Source organism: Micromys minutus (genome assembly GCF_963924665.1).
Source record: "Micromys minutus genome assembly, chromosome: 24".
Taxonomy (NCBI): Eukaryota; Metazoa; Chordata; class Mammalia; order Rodentia; family Muridae; genus Micromys; species Micromys minutus.
This window is the reverse complement of record NC_137959.1, coordinates 42,303,347-42,323,341: the sequence shown is the minus strand read 5'-3', so window position 1 is coordinate 42,323,341 and position 19,995 is coordinate 42,303,347. Positions and strand designations below refer to the sequence as shown.

The window sequence follows — 19,995 nt, the reverse complement described above, 5'->3', positions numbered from 1 at the left end:
TCTAACAATGGGAGTTGCATACTCAGGGAGACCCAGGACCGCCTGATCCACTAGGCTGCTGCCTGCCCCCTCACTCCCTCGGTTGACTTCTTCCCCTTCCCTTCGCCCTTTCCTTTACCCGCTCAGTGACACTGGCTCCTAGGCCCCGCCCACCTGGCCTTCTGCCTTGGGGGGACTCGCCTACACAGCGGGGCCCAGGGTGAAGTCTCAGGCAAGCTGCCTTCAGGGATCTCCCTGTCCCCTCCTGGTTGATACAAGCACTTTGAACCCCAAGAACACCATATTCAAAGGCATGTGGAGGCTCTATGACCCACTTCCAATTCATTTCAGAGAGCAGTTAAGCCCCTGGGCAAGGCTGGCCCTTCTCACCCCGCAGGGGAGGCCCTGGTTGCCTAGCAACCAGCTGGGCTCCTCCCAGGGCTTGCCTGGGGATGGCCCGTTGCCTGGCAACCAGGCTGCGGAGTCCTTTGAGCCTAGCCAGACCACACAGCTGGGCCCAGTACTAGCTGGTTTCTCTCTGACTGGTGGACCCCTGGGGACCTGTCCTTATTCCCCAAGACCCAGGCAGCAGGTGCCTCTGTCCACAATGAACGTCGTCCTCTCCAGGTGAGCAGCCTGCGCTGCTGGGAGGGGTCTGCAGGTGGGATTCTCACGGTCTGCCACATCTGGGAGGAGGGCAGGTGAGCTCCCTGCCATCCCTTTTCTAAGTGGAGGGAGGGCTTGAACCACAGAGGTTATCAGAATCCAATCTGTCTGCCTCACCTTTGCTGCCTGAAGACCAGTTGTAGTCACTCGCTGGTCTGTTCCCTGCTTTCACGTCCCTTCTAAAAACTCCTTCAAAAACTCAAGGCCCCAGACCTTGCCACTGCTCTGCCTAATGGCCCCAGACTCACTGTCACCTGCCCTCTCTGACTGTCTCCCTGTGACTCAGACTTTGGGTGTCCTGGATGCACCCAGAGTGCTCCTTAAAAGCTGGCTTTCAGCCTTACCCCATGGGGCCGGATTTCCAGAGCCTGAGACCTGAATAACTGTATCTGAGTGATGAAGTCCTGGGGTCTGGTCTGCTGTATGCCCTTGGGCAGGATGCTTTGCCTCTCTGGGATTCTGTTTACTTGATTTTAAAATGTCAACAGCAATCTCTTCTAGGGAAGTGTGAACATTACATTTGCAAACTACAAAGTGGAAGCTTCTTAGCAGGCTTGAGACAATGCCCCTCATAGGTTCTGCTGAGGGGGCGGGGCATCACTAGAGGGCGTAGGAGGAGGGGCTTGGGTTCTAGAGAGGGAGGGCAGCAAGGGAAAGGAACCTGGGGCAGAGGGGAGGGGAAGGTGGCAGGAGGCCTAAGGAGGCAGATACTTCAACAGTCTCCGGCATTCTTCTGAAGACTGAGCACACAGGTTGTCACTGAACGCTGGCTGTGGGCAGGTTGTGGGGTGTGGGAGGTGGCATGAGCCATGAGGTGTGTCAGAGAGGGCAAGAGTGCGGTGCTCAGTGGTCTGCAAGGTGCTCTGTGGAGAAGCCCAGGATGGGTGGGAGAGGAGAGACTGTTTAGAGGAGTAAGGGTGATAGAGGACCCAAATACCCTGCAGGGAGCTTGGTGGGGTCGTCTGGCACCATGTTGCACCCAGTGGGAGCCATCACAGCTACCCACAGCAACACCTCCCTATTGGAGCATCCCTGGTACCAAATGGACTGCAAGAAACAAGATACTGGGAAGGGGAGAGGGTGTGAAAACAGTCCTCTTAAAAATTAAGTATACATTTAATTATAAGTATAAATGAGTCATGTATTTATGTGTCTATAACACACTGTGCACACTGTGGAGGACACAGGCAGACACTGGGTGTCCCCTCTATTGCTCTCTGCCTTAGTTATTGTGACAGGACCTCTCACTGAATCAGGAGCTGGGCTGGCAGAGATCAAATTAGGCATCCTCCTGTCTCCATGTCCCACAATGCAGGAGTTACTTACGGGTGCCTGTAGGGGCCAATCCTGATCTTTTTGTTAAAGATGGTGTGTGTGTGTGTGTGTGTGTGTGTGTGTGCACACGCGCGCGTGCGTGCGTGCATTTTGCCTTGTTTTGTTTTTGATGTAGAGTTTTTCTATGTAGTCCTGGCTGTCCTGGAACTCTGTGTAGACCAGGTTGGCCTCAAATTCACAGAGATCATCTGCCTGTCTCTGCCTCACCAGTACTGGGATTAAAAGCATACCTGACTATGCCCAGTTCACATTTTAAATGTTCAGTAATGTATAAATGTATATACAGAGGTGGATTTGTACACAGGAGTACAGGTGTCTGCGGAGGCCTGTGGAGGGTATCAGGTTCCCCGGAGCTGCGGTTACAGGTGGTTCTGAGCCTGAGAACTGAATTTGGGTGTTTCTACAAGAACAACAGCCATGCTTAAGCTGAGCCAGCTTTTTTTTTTTTTTTTTTTTTTTTTAACCACAAGTCAGTTTTACTTAAATCAGGACTGTCCAACAAAAACATTGTTAGCCATTCATGATCTGAATTTGGTGTATGAATTAAATTATGGTTCACATTAAAAGCCATGAGACATTTGTTTTGTTAAGGCAGTGAAATTACTCATTTGTAGCCTTTTTAAGATAAGCTATTAGGTCTGCCCTTTCTCCCTTCTTCTTAATTCCAGCGAAGATCATTTTTGTCCCAGGGATGTACTTTTTGGGATTCTCCAAATACTCCATCAGGGTATCCTCTCCCCAGGTGATGCCTTTGTTCTTGTTGGCATCTGTGGAAGAGAATCCAGCAGCCTGACCTGTCTTCCGCCCAAACAGACTGTGGCGATTTAGTCCAGTCTTATGCTTGCCTCCCTTTTCCACGGTGTGGCACTGAGCACGCTTCTGAACAAAAATCTTCTTGCCTTTTTCAACATCACCCATTTTAAATTCACTCCAGGCTGGCCAACAGCACAACCGCTCAGCCTCTCAGCCAGACGTCCCGCTGCCCTCTCCCGAGCCAGCTCTTTAGTGCCCCCTCCCCATTTAACACAGGTGGTGGGGATCTGAACTCAGGTCTCCAAGTTTTTGTGGCATTCACCACCCCACCTCTACCACTGAGCTGATTCCCTGGACCCTTGAAATATCTGTCAGCTTCAAATAGACTCCTGAAGGGTCATTCATTTAACCCAAAAGCTTTTAAGAAGGGAGAAAGAGGAGGAGCATGGGATGGGCCCATGGGAGTGGAGGGGGTTGGAGGAGAAGCCTCTGTAGCTGAGGCTGAGAGTGTGGGGTGCTGCAGCCCTTCACAAGCCCCAGGGACAGAGGCCAGGTTTGAACTAAGGCCCTATCTGATCCATCCTCCACTCTTGCTAAGCCATGGGGCACAGACAGGTCTTGTCTCCTGCCTCACTGGGACCAAGATACCCCTCAGAACTTCCCAGGGACCAGACACTTGGACCAGACTTGCACACTGGACAGGCAGGTATGGTGGTTCCAGTGACAGTGGCCTTTCTGCACTTAGCAGTATTACCCCCACCCAGGGACAGCCAGGTGAGAGCCATGGAGAACACGGTGACGAATGCAGAGAGGTATTTCGGTCAGTTCTGCTCACTGCTGGCCTCCTACACGCGCAAGACGGCCCGGCTGCGTGACAAGGCGGACCAGCTGGTGAAGCAGCTGATCGACTTCGCCAACACGGAGAACCCTGAGCTGCGGACCACCATTCGAGACTTCGCCGAGGACCTGGCCAAAGTGCAGGATTATCGGCAGGCGGAGGTGAGCATGGCAGCTCTGGGCAGGGGTGAGAGCTGGGACATTCCCTCCCCTTGTGGTCAAGCTGGTGACAGGGTAGAGAGCTAGGAGGCTTCACAGTGTTGGGTGAGGGCCACTTGAGTCAAGGGACCTGGAAGCCTATTGGGAGCCCTGTGAAAGCCATAGATTCCCAGGTGCCATCTAGAGGGTGAAGGAGATGGTGGCAGAGTAATAGATAACTTTTCAGAAACACCCTGTATGCCTGGCCGAGAAGAATGCTCAGGTTCCCTGTGGCCAAGCATTACAGGGAGGGTGCACACGACACAGGTTGTGTGACAGACAGCTCCTGCTACGCCCACACATAGCCAGGCAGGTGCAAGTTCTTGGGACGGAGGGTGACTGTCCCTGAAAGAGGTAGCTGTGCCTGGAGATGTCATGTGATCACCTGGGTGACTGCCTATGCCCACTGTCTTTTTGGTGGGGACACGATCAGTCTGTAATACAGTTTGGTCTGGATCTCAAGGCCAGCCCCCTGCCTTGGCCTCTTAGGTGCCAGGATTTCAGGTATGAGGCATCCTTCCTTGGTCTAACCAGTGGGGAAAGAATTGAAGCTTTCAGTTCCATGCTGGGCAGTTGAGTGCCACTTAGCTTCCCAACCTCAGCATTCCCATGCAGAATCCCCACCTCAGCATCCCCACCCAGCATCTCCACCTCAGCATCCCCACCTCAGCATCCCCACCCAGCATCTCCACCTCAGCATCCCCACCCAGCATCTCCACCTCAGCATCCCCACCTCAGCATCCCCACCCAGCATCTCCACCTCAGCATCCCCACCCAGCATCTCCACCTCAGCATCCCCACCCAGCATCCCCACCCAGCATCTCCACCTCAGCATCTCCACCTCAGCATCCCCACCCAGCATCTCCACCTCAGCATCCCCACCTCAGCATCCCACCTCAGCATCCCCACCTCAGCATCCTCACCCAGCATCCCCACTCAGCATTCCCACCCAGCATCCCCACTCAGCATTCCCACCCAGCATCCCCACCTCAGCATTCCCACCTCAGCATTCCCACCCAGCATCCCCACCTCAGCATTCCAACCTCAGCATCCCCACCCAGCATCCCCACCTTAGCATCCCCACCTCAGCATCCCTACCTCAGTATCCTCACCCAGCATCCCCACTCAGCATCCCCACCCAGCATCCCCACCTCAGCATCTCACCTCAGCATCCCCACCTCAGCATCTCACCTCAGCATCCCTACCTCAGTATCCTCACCCAGCATCCCCACTCAGCATCCCCACCCAGCATCCCCACCTCAGCATCTCACCTCAGCATCCCCACCCAGCATCCCCACCTCAGCATCCCCACCTCAGCATCCCCACCCAGCATCCCCACCTCAGCATCTCACCTCAGCATCCCCACCCAGCATCCCCACCTCAGCATCCCCACCTCAGCATCCCCACTCAGCATCCCCACCTCAGCATCCCCACCTCAGCATCCTCACCCAGCATCCCCACTCAGCATTCCCACCCAGCATCCCCACCTCAGCATCCCCACCTCAGCATCCCCACCTCAGCATCCCCACCCAGCATCCCCACCTCAGCATCCCCACCTCAGCATCCCCACCTAAGCATCCCCACCTAAGCATTCCTACCTCAGTATCCTCACCCAGCATCCCCACTCAGCATCCCCACCTCAGCATCCCCACCTCAGCATCCCCACCTCAGCATCCCCACCTCAGCATCCCCACCTCAGCATCTCACCTCAGCATCCCCACCCAGAATCCCCACCTCAGCATCCTCACCCAGCTTCCCCACTCTGCTTCAGAGCCTGGCTTCTCCCCCACCTTCCATGCTGAGAGCTGGCCCTGAGCCTGAGAAAGAGCACATACAGCCACTCGGAAGAACATTCTGTTCCTAAACCTTTAGGACGTCAAAGGGACCGAGAAAGAAATTGCAAATGAGTTTTCTGAATGTGAGGAGAGGATGGGCTGTGTCTCCCATGATCCTTTAGCATGTCATCATCCCTCTCAAGGATCAGGGGGCCGGAAAGGAGTAGTCTAGTGGGGGGGGCGGGGGGGCTCCTGCCACTCCCACTCCTTTGGCAAGCCCAGCAGCGGAGATGCTAGGAGCCATGACAGGAGGGCAGAACATCGCCTTATCCTGTGGGGTACTGCGAGCGTGTTAGCTCGTGGTTGCTAAGGTCAAGCACCGCACACCTAAGGAAGGAGCATTTATCCTGGCTCACGTGGTGGGAAAGTCAAGTCACAGTGACTAATGTGAGGCAGCCCGTCACGTTGCCTCTGCAGTCAGGAAGCAGAGTGGCAGAAGCTGTTGCTCATCTCACTTTCCTCTTTCTTCATTTCCAGACTCCAGCCCTTGAAACGGGGCACCCACTGGTAGGGTAGGTCTTCCCGTCTCAATCTAATCCAACCTAGAAACTGCCCCCACAGATGTGGCCGGAGTTTGTCTTCTAGGTCCCGTCAAGTTGATAATCAATGTAAACTGCCACGGGCTAGAGGCTAGAGGGGGACCTTGTCCTTTCTCTCTCCTTCCTGAGCTGTCGGCTGCTAAGGGATTCTGGAATCTGAAGCCCGGATGGTGCCAGAGGTCTGAGGGTCTTGCATTTCTTCCTGCACGCACTGGTTAGGAAGAGTAACCCAGCTCGGAGTCCTACTCCACTCTTTACTTTCTGCAACCTCCATCTTCCAAGCATGTACACACTGTGAGGCAGTCTGGACCCAGGAACGAGAAGGGTCTGAAGTCATCTCTCTGTCATGCTGGGACCCTCCACCCAAACGATTCCCAGAACATGCCACGCATCCCAAAGTTCCGTGCTTGGTGTTGTCCTCTTAGACTCTGTGCATGTCCTACTGACCTGCTGAGACAGCCTTGGGGCACAGTCCCTGTCCCAGCATGCAGATGGGGACACTAACTTAGACACTAACATGGCCAGAGCCCTTGAGGGTAGAGCCAGGCCTGGTGCTCGGGTTCCAGAGCATGAGTCACCCCCCCCCCCCCCAGTGCAGACGCTGCTTATGAAAGCTGTCTTCTCTGCCTTTCTCCCCCTGCCACATCTGCCCTGAAGGTTGAGAGGCTGGAAGCCAAGGTCATCAGCCCCCTGAAGCTCTATGGCATCCAAATAAAGCAGACCCGGGTAAGCTGGGTGCACCTTAAGGCGTACAGGGGTGGGGCCTGGCCCCTTAGGATGCCCAGGAAACGGCTCTCTTTTTCTGTGTAGGCGGATATCAAGAAATGTAAACGTGTCCAAAATAATGAGATTAAGCAACTGGAAAAGCTGGAGAAGTTGAGGCAGAAGTCACCCTCAGATCGACAAATGATCGTATCCTTCCTGCTGGGCAGGGTGGCCATTCCACGTGGTGCACTGAAGGGCTTGGGGACCGGGACCCACTAGGCAGGGGTTGCTAAGGGGTGCCACCTGCAGGCCACCTGGCTTCACCTGAATCCTTAACAGTACTCCTCAGTCCCAGGTGAGTGTCATGTGTCACATTATTGTATCGGGCAGGCAGCCTTTCCTTTCGGCATTTTAGACAGGTAAAAATAACCTCATGGAAGAGCAGGCCAGATTTTCCAGGTGAGGCCAGCGCACGGGGGTAAGGGGGTGTGGGGGTGGTGCAGCAGGATAAAGGGGGGTGGTGGTTGCTTAGGCCAGGAGATTTGGGCTCTGCCCAATGAGCCACCCAGTCGTGGGGTTGTCCGCATCCTGATGCCAGGGTAGCTACTGCCATCCCCAGCCCTGTGCCCTACCAAGCTCAGAGAAGCTGGGTATGAATGTTAGTCCCACTGAGATGTGGTACCACCCTCTCTCCATGGCTCCTGCCTGTCTATGAATCGGGCGCAGAGCTGTGAGGACTTGTCACCTCTGCCCTGTGCCCTGCTTGTCACTAGAAGAATGGGCCTCATTCAGAGTAGCCCTTCATAGTTTTGCTTTCATGCTTGGCGATAGAGGGTGTCACTGTGACAGACAGTCACAGTCTAGCTGGCTTACATCACAGAATTGGAGTCAGAATCCACTGTGGAACCCTCTGGCATCATCACGGGGAGGCAGGCCACTCCTCTGGGAATCTAGGGTATTGGTCCCAGCCACACCCCTTCTGGGCTCCTCAGTCCTTGTCCCCTCCTTCCTCTGCTGTCATGCCTTTCTCTAGCTCCCTTCCAGCTCACTCCTGTTGGTTTAGCAGAGAATTCAGGATCACTACGCACCGAGGTCAGGTGACTCAGCAGTCCACCAGCCGATTCAGCCTACAATGTGCTTTACCATGTCTGGTGACCTGTGGGCAGGGTGCAGGGCTTAGAAGGCAGACATCTTTGATTCCACCATCCTGGTGTCTATTCTGTAACATGAAGAACACCATGTCAGAAGCAAGGGGGTCAGGCATGGCTTTCAGTCTGGAGTGAGCACTTCCCAATTTCATCCTAGCCCCTGCCAGGAACTCTGCCTCCTGGTCACCCATCTGTTTAGAGCCCAGAGCTCCTCCTCTGTTGGGGACCTTCTGGGTGCCAGCCCCTCACTCCCCCTTCCCACCGTTTCACAAGCATTTACTTGATGTCAGGGCCACATTCTAAAGAAGAGGAAAGTGAGTGTCATGAAGGTGTCTTCCTCAGTGTCATACAAGGCCTTAAATGCCAAACGCAGAGCTCAGTTCCAGTGAACGCTGCTCAGGCACTGGGCTTGGCATGCAGGTGGCTTGACTCTGTAAGAAGGGAACAAGCCGTTCACCCACAACTGTTCATGGGCAGGACCAGTTACTGAGAATATGGAGGCCCCATGAAATAAAGCTCAGACCTGCAGGTGCCCACCTTGGAATGACAATTGTTAGCGGGACTGGGGATGGGTTTGGGGCCCTCGAGGCTTTTCACATGCAAAGCACTGGCTACACTGTGAAGTGGCCCCTCACCTTCTTACATCTCATTCTCCCAACTTTGAAAACATCACCATCTCCCAGTTATAGGCAAGGGAACTGAAGTTCAGAGAAGTTAAGTGACGTCTGAGGGTCATACAGCAATGGAGCAGGTCTGTCCAACCCATGACCACCTTTTTACCATGGTACTGCCTGACCATTTCTCCACTGACTAAGTTAGCAAGAAACCCCATGAGGCAGAAGAGCCTGCCCCAAAGAAGACCAAGAACCACCCAGAATAGTAAGTACCTGGGGACTGGGACCACCCTGTAACACTTTCTACCTCTTGTGACCCCGAGGCCAGGCGGAGACCAGTGCGCAGAGAGCCTCGGTGGACACGAACCGTTCTACCCACCACCTGGCAGAGACCGTGGATGCCTTCCAGGAACAAAAGCTGAAGGATCTCCGGGTAGGCAGTGGCAGCTTTGTGCGAATGCGTGCGCATGTTGTTCTCACGCAGTGTTGTGACCACACTGCCTTCAGCTGTGGGAGAGTTGACCCAGCTGCAGCCGAGAGGCTGTCTGCTCAGGGCAGGCCATCCTTCCTCACCTTGGTGCTCTGGAAACAGCTCCCGACCAGGAGAACGCTGAGGTACACTTCTGCCCCATCGTCCCCTGCCTGCACCTGCTCTTCTTGCTCACCTGTGTCCACAAGAAATCCTAGCTATGCCCTCAGACTCCAGACACCCTTTAGAAAGCAGCCGCGTGCTGAGGTGCTGTGAGGCAAGCTGAGTCCCCTTTGTCTCCACCAGACCGCCCCGACCCCAACACTGGAAGGCTAGGTCAAGACTAGGTAAGAGGTATCAAGGAATTAGTTCTTGCAGGACTGATTGATCATGGATGTCCTTGTCTGCCCCATTCTCCAGTTTGCTCTTGTCCACTCTTCACCCTCAACCAACAGCTCTGATGGGTCACTCTGTGGTGGCTCACCTTGTCCTAAGATCAAAGAACAATGCCTCCCAAGGGAGCATCCCATGCCTTTCTGGCTCCTGTGCTCCCCAGCCCAGCAGGCTCAAAAGCCAAGCTCCTCCTAGTCTCAGAGAGGGCTTTGTCCTGGGTCAGGCTCCCTATATTGGGTTTGTCCAGAAAATCAGCTAGACCCCAGACCACCTGGCCTCTAGACCCAGGGCTTGGGATATGTGGTGGGTATTTGGGAATTATTTGTGGAATGAATGAGCATATAAATGAATGAAGCTAGGGACTGGTACGGGCTTAGATGGGAGGCCTTCCAAAAGGTCACAGTTGGTGCAATGTGAAAGGTACCTGTGGGGTCTTCTTGCCCTTAGGTACAGGGTTATGGCCCAAAACAGGTTTGGGGTCCATGGTGTGACCCTTATGATGCTGCTCCACCAACATGGGCTTTTCTTCCACAGAAAATTTTCTCTGACTTTGTGACCATCGAGATGGTTTTCCACGCAAAGGCGGTGGAGGTGTATTCCAATGCTTTCCAGACTCTGGAGAATTACAACCTGGAAAGAGACCTGCAGGTGGGCCTAATCTGCGCAGGCTGGCTGGGCATTTGTGGGTTTCTCTCTAGCTCGCTCTGCTGAGCTATTTCAAACACCTGGTCCGGGTGCCACCCCTGTCGGGGACTCTTCCTCTAGTTACCCGGGATGTCATCTGCTCAGCATCACAGGACTGTTTAGTAGTGAAGAGGAACAGCGGGAATAAAAGCCTCTGTGGCTGGCACTTAGCTTTCAGCACAAAGCCACCACGGATTAGATCCGAAGCAAGCTTCATCTGCAGAGCTCAGGCCCAAACCCGCTGCTGGGAGCCAATCACCTGCCGTTTTTATCTTGTGGCTTTGTGTCTTAGTCTGGAGCAGGGCTGTTTCAAAGGCCTCTTCCTGGGTGTGCAAATAGTGGTGGGAGGTAGCTGTCCTCTGTTGCAAAGGGAAAGGTGCCTTAGGAGGCAGTGTGGGGTTTTACAGGTATAGAGCTTAGTGACCGGAGCCTACAAAGCCCACAGCCTGGCATGTGCTCCAGGTTCACCTGTGGTGGATTGTTCACACCAGCCAGCAGCCGGGGAGCATTAAAGCCTTGGGGGAGGGGAGCAAGAAGAAGTTACTCTGTACATTTCTGTTGGGATGTACAGCTGGCCCACTAAGTCTGGCACTCAAGAACAGAGCGTGAGATGAAAGATCCACCAAAGGGTTTGCACATAAGCTTCAAAACCACACAGAAGGCTATAGAAAAAAAAAAAAAAAACACACACACATATTCTCCCAAGTTTCATTCATCTCTAGGGTCCATGATAGCCTTAATCATGATCCCCCTGGCCTTAGCCTCCCCAGAGCCAGGGTTGCAGGCGTGTGGCTCTACAATATTCTTTCAGGGGTTCTCAACCAGCAATTTCCCTGTGCGACTGTTACCTAGTGTCTTTAGACCTCGGTTTTCCCATCTCTTTGAGGGGATTAGGATCAGGGGGACAGCTTTGGGGTTCATGAAGTAGCAAACAGGAAGTGCCCAGAGAGGCCTCACAGCCTCTTATCTGCTTCCTACCCCATTCCTGTGCTTTTAGACTATCCAGTCACCCTGATCTTTCCTTGGCAGGACTTCAGAGCCAAGATGCATGGAATTTATGGGTACAGCGGAGTTGGGCCACTCACAGACACCAACCCTTCTCCATCTGTGCCCTGGCCTCTCATCAGCCAGGTGAGCATTTACACATCACTGGAGTTAATCTGGGGACAAAGGGAAGAAACCAGGGAAGTGGGTAGATGACAGCTGCTGCAGCAGGTGGCACTGCTTGGGGGGGGGGGTCTGTCACGTCCACATGTGTGTGCTCGTCACCTCAGAGGCAACTGAGGGGAGTGCGGTGGAGTGGGGGTGGGAGCTCTGACACCATGACAGATCTGACTTTATTTCACCTGGGCAGAGTCAGAACTTCTCCGATGTTAGGAATAAGGCACGCTCAGCAAGCGTCATCTGTCGGGAAAGGCTTGCTCTTATCAGCCTTAGGCCAACAACCTCAGGGAAACCAGCAGTGCCTGCAAGTAAGATGTGGCTAGGGCAGGCATTGCCCCAGAGTCACAGTGAGGTGGCCATTGTGAGGGGAGGTGACCAGTGCAAGGGTCTGTCACTGAGCTTCAGAAAGGTCTTTTCCAAGCATGGCAAAGGATTTGGGTTCTCTCCAAACTCCCTTTCCCTGTCAGGCAGTCTCACCCTCTCTTGGCTTCATCTGCCTAGCAGCTCGTAGTGGTATAGGAGAGCCACCTCTCCAACCCACTGTCACTCCTGGTTTGTGTGTTGTGGTTGTGACTTTTCTTTCTGTCATTTAGAGTGCTCAGAGTACTATGGCCCGCCAGGGGAAGGAGGCTGGAGATGAGGAGAGCGAGGCTGACTCCGTGGAGGAGATCCCCCTGGAGGACCTCAAGGGACAGCAGCAAGGACACTGAGACTAGGAAGAGGATCTCAGTGGCAGGTGGAATGGCTGGGCTGGCCTGGACCTTGGTGCATTCTGCTTGTGTTCTCGGGTCAGGGATCCCTGAAGCCTCACTCTATCAGCACAGTAGGCTGCTCTGCAGACCCATATTCCCCGAGTCAGTAAAAGCTACGAGAATCTCAACTGCATCCATGTGCTTTGTCTGTGTTTTTATTTCATCTGGGGGACAGGAGTGGACACACGTGTTAATGCTGAAAGCATGGTGGGTTGGTTTCTAAGGTCTTCCTGGTCAAGTACTGCTAACGCTGCAGAAGCATGGACCTTCCAGCCTGAAGGCCACAAGCCACATCAGGTATCAGAGGGCAAGCCACAAGCTGTGTCAGGTGTCGGAGGTCCTAAGGCTAGGGAGGAGGGGCTGTGCAGACCTCTGGCAAGTGCAGTCATACTCAGCCCGTTCCTGTGGCCATGATGCCCACTGTCTGCTTTTGATTCTACATACTGTTCTTCCCATGAGCACAAAGGTCTGTGCTCAAATGCCCCCTCTGCAAGATCAGGGTCCCTAGAGTGGCTGCCTTCCAAGCCCTTCACAAAAACCATCCATAGGCTGGCTCTTCACCCCAGGGCTTAACTCTCTGGTACATGAAGTTGGCAGATGAGTACTGAACTCAGCCATGACACAGACGTGCCATGATATATACGATGGCCATGGGGCTATGGACACACAGAGATCTGAAATGGGGGTAGACAGAGGATGGGTGGCAGTCACCAGGAGCACATGTGAAGTGAACCTTTGGCACACTTTTCAGGGTGTCTGGAGGATTTGCTCCCTAGGAAGTGCGAGGGCTTCACGAACATGCCCAGGGCTGTAGACTTGAAGAGATGTCTCTGTCCTTTGCAACTTCGTTCCATAGACAACTTGGGTGAGCTGTCAGGTTTGGTCACCACCATTAAGGTGCCTCCTGACCCTGCCTCCTCTCTGAGCCAAAACACTCCCCTCTCCCACCTGGGGAGTGACAGGTATCAGACACCAATTCTGGTCACATGACAGGTAGCGATCAGGTCCAGTGAGGCCCACCTGTCCATGTAGCAGGCCACACTCTGTCCTCAGGCAAACCCTAACCTAGCCTCTGGACTGTCAGAGTGGGGGTGGGGCATCTACTTCTGCAAGGCCAGTGACGTGACCACACATTTTGTGAATCTGACTTCTTTTTAAAAGATAATTTATTTCAGTTTTCACCTCCTGACAAGACAAAGTACTATATCTATGAACACACACACACTTTTTTTTTTCTTCGCAGGAAACAGCACTGCCTGAGATCTTCAACCTCACACTGTTCTCAGCCTTAATTTTAGAACATGACCTGGCAGGACACAAAGTTGTGTAACTAACATACAAAACGCAGCATCACTGGGAGCTGCTGGCAAGAAACGGATGTGGAACCCCGAGAAAGAACAGACCGCAGGTAGAATCTCTACAGAAAGCTACATTAAAAACTGGGTATAGCCTAGGCAGCTGACGCTCCAAGTTCTCACATATTCCCCATGGGGATATATGCCCACTGTCTGAGCCCCTAGTATCCTAGTCATTAACTGGCCAATTCATCCCTCCCAAGGGATCTTTATCCTGAATGAAGTGACAATCCAAGGCCACTGACCAGGGCTCTTCCCCCTGGCTGACCCTAAACCAGCACTTCTTGCAAGGGTGGCTATGAGCCAACCTTCTTCCCCAGGCAGGGTCTCGTTTCTTCCTCCCATTAACACACCCATCATCTAGGGGTAAGGATGGGATAGGGCCAGTCTTAGCTCAGGGTCAAAGCCCAGGCAATCCATGGGGAAGGGTCCTTTCTAGATAAAGTGCAAAGTCACTGGAGTTATAGCTCATGGCTTGCAGCTGGGCCCATGCCATTGCCTGTCAGAACCTGGAGTCTGCAGTGAGGCTGGTCTCCAAATCACCATCTTTCACGGGAGGTCCATGAACATGGGTATCCACTTGTAGCTACTCAAGCTAAATAGACCTGAGGCAGTGACTGGGAGGCAAGCTCAGCCCTTAGTGAGTGCTCTGCAGTTGGCTTGGAAGGTGGGAGGAGTTGAGGCAGGAGCCTGGGACCAAGGAATCTCTGCTGAGAAGGGTCCTGTCATTTCCCTGAGGGTGTGGGGCCAGCACTATCTCCTAGAGTGTAGTCTGAATATAATCTGCAAACCAGAAGAAAGCTGCTCTAACTGAGCAGGCCCAGACCTTTCCTCCCTAACAGGAAAACCAACTGCTCAGTGTGACCCAGAAAGGTCAAGGTTGGGTGTGAGCTTGTGGCCTGGGACTGCTAATGTCACCACAATTAGACCTCAGCTTTCTACATACTTACCACAGAAGCCTGGGTCCCTAGAGTGGCAGGTGTTTCTAAGTCCGGCACTGTCCCTGAGGCCTCCTGTGTCCCTGGGCTGCAGAAACAGGGACAGAACCCCCAGTGCTTCCTCTCAGGTGAATAGGGACAAGGCAGGTTTGTGCATCAGGCCAGGTCTGAAGCTGGGACACTGGGGCACTGACTCCAAGCCCACCCTGCATTCTTAGGACCTCATTTGATTGTGGTTTTTTCTTTTTCTTTTTCTTTTTTTCCTTTTTATTTCCTTGAGACCAGGTTTCATTGGGTCCAGGCTGGCTTTGAACCGCCTATGTAACTGAGGATAACCTTGAACTCCTGATCCTCCTGCCTCCACCTCCTGAGCTAGGAAATGCAGATGAACAATAGGCTCAGCTAGGAAGACCTCCTTCCTGTGTAGATGAGTCTTGAAAATCAGCCTTTTTCCTGTGAGGGCAAATGTAATAATTCACTTGACACTGATTCATACAGCCTTGAAGGTCACAACCCAGGAAGGTTTGAATGTGTGCTAATAGGCCTGTGCAGATCTGGGCCACTACCAGCCAAGACTGGAGATACTACTTGGGATCATCCAGGTAATCTGAACTGTGTGTGGTTTATGTGAGCAGGGCATGTGAGAAGTGCTTGCCAGTAAACCCGGTTCACGCTTGCTTAGTGGGCCCTAGGAGAGAGGTGACAGGAAAACAGGACACCTCAGGTGGGTTAGTGACCTCCAAGAGACACTGGCCAGAGGCTTCCAGACATGAAATGCTCACTAAACCTAGCTGTGAACAGAGGACATCTGCAGGCAATGGTGAGACTACCTCCAGGAACCTGCAAGCTTTGTTCCCATCAAGGGGCACCCTGACACCAGGGGGTTACCATGTCCTTAGCAGTGCATGTGGGTCTAATGTGGGTCAGAATTTTCTGACTGTGGAGCTGGATCTGCAACAATAAGTAACAAGAGACAGAAAAAATAGAGCCACCCTTCCGTCTTCCTTAAGGGGCTATCTCAAAAGGTCAGTAGGGACAGTCTCAAAATCACTTCTGAAGTCCATGTCGGAACCATCAGCACTCTTGCCCTTAAGGCAGTACAGAGCTTCATGGGGGCAGGGCAGAGGTCAGACCATAAAGGTGCTGCTGTTTAAGAACAATGCATCTCACAGCACCTTGGAGTCATGTATTACTACATCTGAAACTCGTGCCGGTGCAGGCTGGGAGGAGCAAAGAGAGGCTACCATGCTTGCACAACTGAGGAAGGCTCTAGAGAGGACAGCAGGACTTAGCAAGGGCAGTCTCACTTTATGTCACTTCCCTAAAACAGTGGAGACAGGCATGGCTATAGGACCTTAACGCTGGTTTAGGTGTACCAGTTGGCTCCGGTGACACATACTATGCCATCAGGGGCTGATCTGCCTGTCAGCATTTGCTTGAACAGCTCAGTGATTGCTGTACTGCCTCAGTCACCCCACTCTTCTGTCCTGCTCTTCTTTGGACATCCTAGGGAGGCTCCTCCCACAGGAAAGGCTCGCCCACACCAGCTGAGTTCCCAGCTGTCAGGAGAGAGCCGCTGTGCTCACAGGCAGTCTCTGACTAAATGTGACTGAAGGCTGAGGGATAGAGAAGGATGAGGTGATATAGGGTGACAGGAGAGCCTGCAGGCCTAGTTCAAGGTCAGTGACCAGAATGGCTGTCACAGAAGGGACCAAGGCCACTGGGGTGGATGGGAACAGGCAGCTCTGGAGCCAGCACACTGGTTGCTGAGGGTCAGACCTGGTACAAGGATGGAGAGGAGGCAGATCACTGGGTATTTCAGAAGGAGAGGACTGCGGGCTGGAGCTACCAGGCAACTTTGCTTCCTCATGGTGCCCTCCCTGAGCCAGACAGATCCATTCTGTGTGCTCGGGCTGAGCCACTGCTTTTAGCAAGGGTGTCGCCCCAGAGCTCCCGAAGAGAACTTTCCCCATGCTTCTTGCATTCCACAACATATATCGCTGCTGCCTGGGAGCGGAAAGACTTTCTCTGAAGGAGAGAGACAGTGTTGAGTGGACAGTTTATAGGTTCCGTTGACAGAACTCTTGAATCTGAGACATGGTTGTGGCTGGCAGAACGCTCACACCCCTAGGAAAGTGACAACCCTTGAGTTCTCTTTCAGTTCCTGTCACATGAGGAGGTGGAGAAGAGCAGATAGGTAAGACCTTTCAGGAAGGCTCCATGGTCCTTCTAAATAGCTTATGCTCACAGGAAGTCCTGTGGCAGGGAGTGGCAGGCTGTCACCCACAGTACTGATTTTGACCTCATATTACAGCTGTATGGATCCCCTCCTGCACCTCAGTGTCCACATATCCCTGGCTCTCAGCAGGAGCTGCGGAGACCATACCTCATGACCTCTTCCTCCATCCTCTGTCTCATCTCATATGCCTGGTGCTCAAGGACGGGTGGGGGTAGAGGGTCCCTCACTTTAGCTGTGTAACCCGAGGGACACTATACATAGAGGGAGAGCAGACACAGGCAGGGGAAGACAGGCTTCTGGAGTTTTTAACTGCTAGTTCTAGGGCAGCAGGAGCGGCTCTGGGTGCTGCTGGTGTCATGCAGGGTCATCACTGGGGTGACAGCTCCTGGGAGAAGAGCATGTGCTGATCTCCTACTCTGTGGCCATTTGCTCAATGTGGTCACTTAGCAGCTTGTATTGCTCTGGAAAAGAGAACAGGATTATTCCAGAGGAGATGGCATTCAGGAATGGCTTGGCTCAGTGTGTTCACAGGTCACAGGTCAGAGATGAGGCTGCTGGCTATGTCACCAGCGCACTGAGTGTGTCCAGGATCTTGGAAGCGGGCATTTGTTCTCAGGAACATGGGCTTTACAGGAATGGTGCCATGTGTGGGGTGTGGCCCCGAGCAGCCAAAAGAAGGCATGCTGAGCTCTGATGGCCACCTGGAGAGGGCTGTGGCACTGAGGCTGCCCAGTGGCTGCAAATGTCCTTCTCCCACACAGCTTCTCTTCCAGGCTGGGGACGAGGGCAGGGCCGAGTTACTGTTTCATCAGAACACAGGTCTAAGTAAAAGGCCCAAAAGCAGCAGCAGCAAATGGTGACACACAAACCTGGCTGTAGTGGCAGCACCGAGGCCAGAGGGCAAGCTCAGAATTCCCCCATGCTGCCCTGCTGCCCTGATGGTGTGCTGCAAAACAAGCAGCACTCTAGAAGGTACCAGCTCGTGGCCAGGGCTTTGCTGTGCACAAGTGGCACAGGCTCATCTCTGACCTGGCTGTGTCACATGCCACCCCCTACCCCTCAGCAGAAACCACCTCCAGTGGTACAGCCAGAGTACACGTTCCATGGGTTTGGGGAAGAGGGCAAGCCAGGGAGACAGGTTTCAGTGACGGACACCCTCCTCTGATAGGGTGGGAAGCACTAGTAGGCTTCTTGCCCTGGCTCCCACTCCCCACACATAGTACCCCTGGCACAGCTCACCCTCATCCAGATTGCCGATCACAGCCTGCTTCTTCAGGAAGTCGCTGCATAGCTTCTTGTTCAAGCCAAAGGCCAGCATGTTGTGGGTGAATGTGCTGGAGGAGAAACACCGGTGACCATTATCCTCCTGCCAGCCCAGGAGAGGGAGCCACAGTGCTGGGCCCTAACACTGCGGGATGCCTGGAACCTGGAACAGTATCAGGCGAAAGCTCCACCCATACTTTTTAACTGGACGTTGCCCCGCAGGATTGAGAGGAGGACTGAGCACCCAGTCCTGTGCTTCTAAGAAGTTAGACCCACTACACCGCCCATCCCGATAGGTGGCCCAGGCTGGCTTCACAGCTTGGCTCTCACCCCAGCTGCCCGAAGGTGATGTTCTCATTGAACCGAAGGCTGTCATCCCGTTCTTCCTGGGTCATGTGGCACCATTTCTCCCTGTGGGCACAGGAAGGACAGGATGGGCTTCAGAAAGACCTGAGACCCTCCCTCCCTGCTCTGTGGAGCTAGTAGTCTGCACTGCCTCTTGAACACATAGGAATCTGCCTTGGCAGGTAATTTGCACCAGAGCCTGCCACTTGCCCGGGGAGTCCCAAACATCTTTAGGCATTTATTCTCTGCCTAAAACAAAGCTAACAACATTCTAATTGTCCTAGAGACCTGGGAGGGACTTGACCACTCACAACCTTCCCAAGGACTTGTTTCACCCAATGGTCCAGGAGACTCAGAGGGACTAGGGCCTTGCCTAGTGTCCTGGGACCAGATGTACAAGGTAGCATCTACTGAAGACATAACAATGGGGAGCCTTAAAATATATGACAGCTACAATATCCCTTCCACACAGACTCTGCCTGTCTCACAACATGGCTGTTTCCTGCCCTCTATGCCATGGAGGAGACACTCCACACTTTTCCTATAGACCTCCTAGCACTGGCCTGTGATCACATGGCCATTATGAAGCCAGCCCAAACTCTAGAGCCCAGTTCAGTAGTAGAGTGGTGGACAGCCTCTAAGAACTCTTTCTGTTCTCTGCACTGAGCAGGTGGCGGCATGGGATGGGTACTTGGGTACTGTTGGAGTGTTCTCTGGGGCATCCACCTGCCCTGAGTAGAGGGAAGGCCCAGGAGTAGGACAGGAAGGTGTCTATGTTAACAACCCTGCCAGTACCTCAGAAAGACATGTCACATGTCACACATTACCCTGGCTTTTCCACTTCCTGGTGAGGCTTCTGGAGCAGCCACTTCCTCAGAGGGCCTAGAAACCCCCTGTGTCTGTGCTCATTGCCCATGTGAAGTCAGACCCTGGTACTCAGAGATAGATACACAGCTTCAGAGAGGAGGAGGAGCTCATTTTGGCCCACCTCCTCCGAAGAAAAGCATCAGGATGGATGACTCTAACTAAGGTCAGGTCAAGAGATGATTAAAGCACAGGGAGAGAAGACGGAGCATGGAGGAAGGAGCGGCCAGTCATGGAGAAGCAGAAGGAAGGAAGGGAGGGAGAGAACAAAGCAAAGGGACAAAAGCCCGGGCCTGGCTCCTCCTGGCCCAGGCCACTGACTGCCACAGTTCAGCAGGATGGAGTTCACCTGCGGCCTCTGCAAGCTCAGGCAGCACGTCTATAAAGATCCCAGAATGCACTGGAGGTACGGTGCAGCCTTCCAACGTTTGCTGTGAGACCGTTTAGGTACAAACAACCGTGTACCACCCAGTACCCTGCCACGTGCACATGTGCACAGTACAGTGCTCTCCGAGTGTGGCAAACTGGCCCTGATCCTGCATGCCTGACCCCATGATGAAGTGACTCTCCTTGTCATGGAAAGGAGAAAACTAAGGTGTCACCTGACTTCTGATGAAAGAGTAGAAGGTTATGAGAACTTGGTCTGGCTGGTGCCTGCTATCTAGTTGCTTCCTGGGCGCTGAGTTCAGGTCCCTTCAATGGAACATTGATCACAAATCTACACTTGTGTCTAAGTGTATGTGTGTATGTGTGCGTGTCCAGCACTTGATGGAAACCCCTGAGACTGGGTGATGGAAGGGAATGTGCAGTTAGTAGATGTCACTGAAAAAGATGGCTCCTGGAGCGTGGGGGACACGAGCTACCCTCCAGTAGCTGGCCAGTTAGTTGCTTGGGCTCCTGTGAGGAGGCCTGTGAAGCCC

General features: G+C 53.4%; 3 protein-coding genes across 4 annotated transcripts in view; 1 reads left to right on the top strand and 2 right to left on the bottom strand.

The window, feature by feature from the left end:
- Window positions 1-586: 586 nt before the first annotated feature.
- CIBAR2 (CBY1 interacting BAR domain containing 2) lies at window positions 587-12,029 on the top strand (the record flags this gene model as incomplete). Its single annotated transcript, XM_080937151.1, has 8 exons — window positions 587-606; window positions 3,498-3,732; window positions 6,800-6,868; window positions 6,953-7,054; window positions 8,938-9,042; window positions 10,006-10,119; window positions 11,185-11,286; window positions 11,913-12,029. 8 exons carry the CDS (start codon window positions 587-589, stop codon window positions 12,027-12,029), a joined length of 864 nt encoding a protein of 287 aa, XP_080793277.1.
- Window positions 2,574-2,898, bottom strand: LOC308436183 (cytochrome c-like; the record flags this gene model as incomplete). The annotated part of the gene is made up of 1 exon (XM_080937015.1): window positions 2,574-2,898. One exon carries the CDS (start codon window positions 2,896-2,898, stop codon window positions 2,581-2,583), a length of 318 nt encoding a protein of 105 aa, XP_080793141.1. The 3' UTR covers window positions 2,574-2,580.
- A 1,239-nt stretch (window positions 12,030-13,268) lies between the features above and the next one.
- KIAA0513 overlaps window positions 13,269-19,995 on the bottom strand; it is a 45,337-nt gene continuing 38,610 nt past the window's right edge. For both annotated transcript variants that reach the window (XM_080936825.1, XM_080936826.1), the window contains 3 exons: window positions 18,197-18,277; window positions 17,843-17,937; window positions 13,269-17,064 (listed from right to left, as the gene is read on the bottom strand). In XM_080936825.1, the coding sequence (XP_080792951.1) occupies window positions 17,015-17,064; window positions 17,843-17,937; window positions 18,197-18,277 (226 nt within the window). In that variant the 3' untranslated portion in view covers window positions 13,269-17,014. The remainder of the gene's footprint in view (window positions 17,065-17,842; window positions 17,938-18,196; window positions 18,278-19,995) is intronic.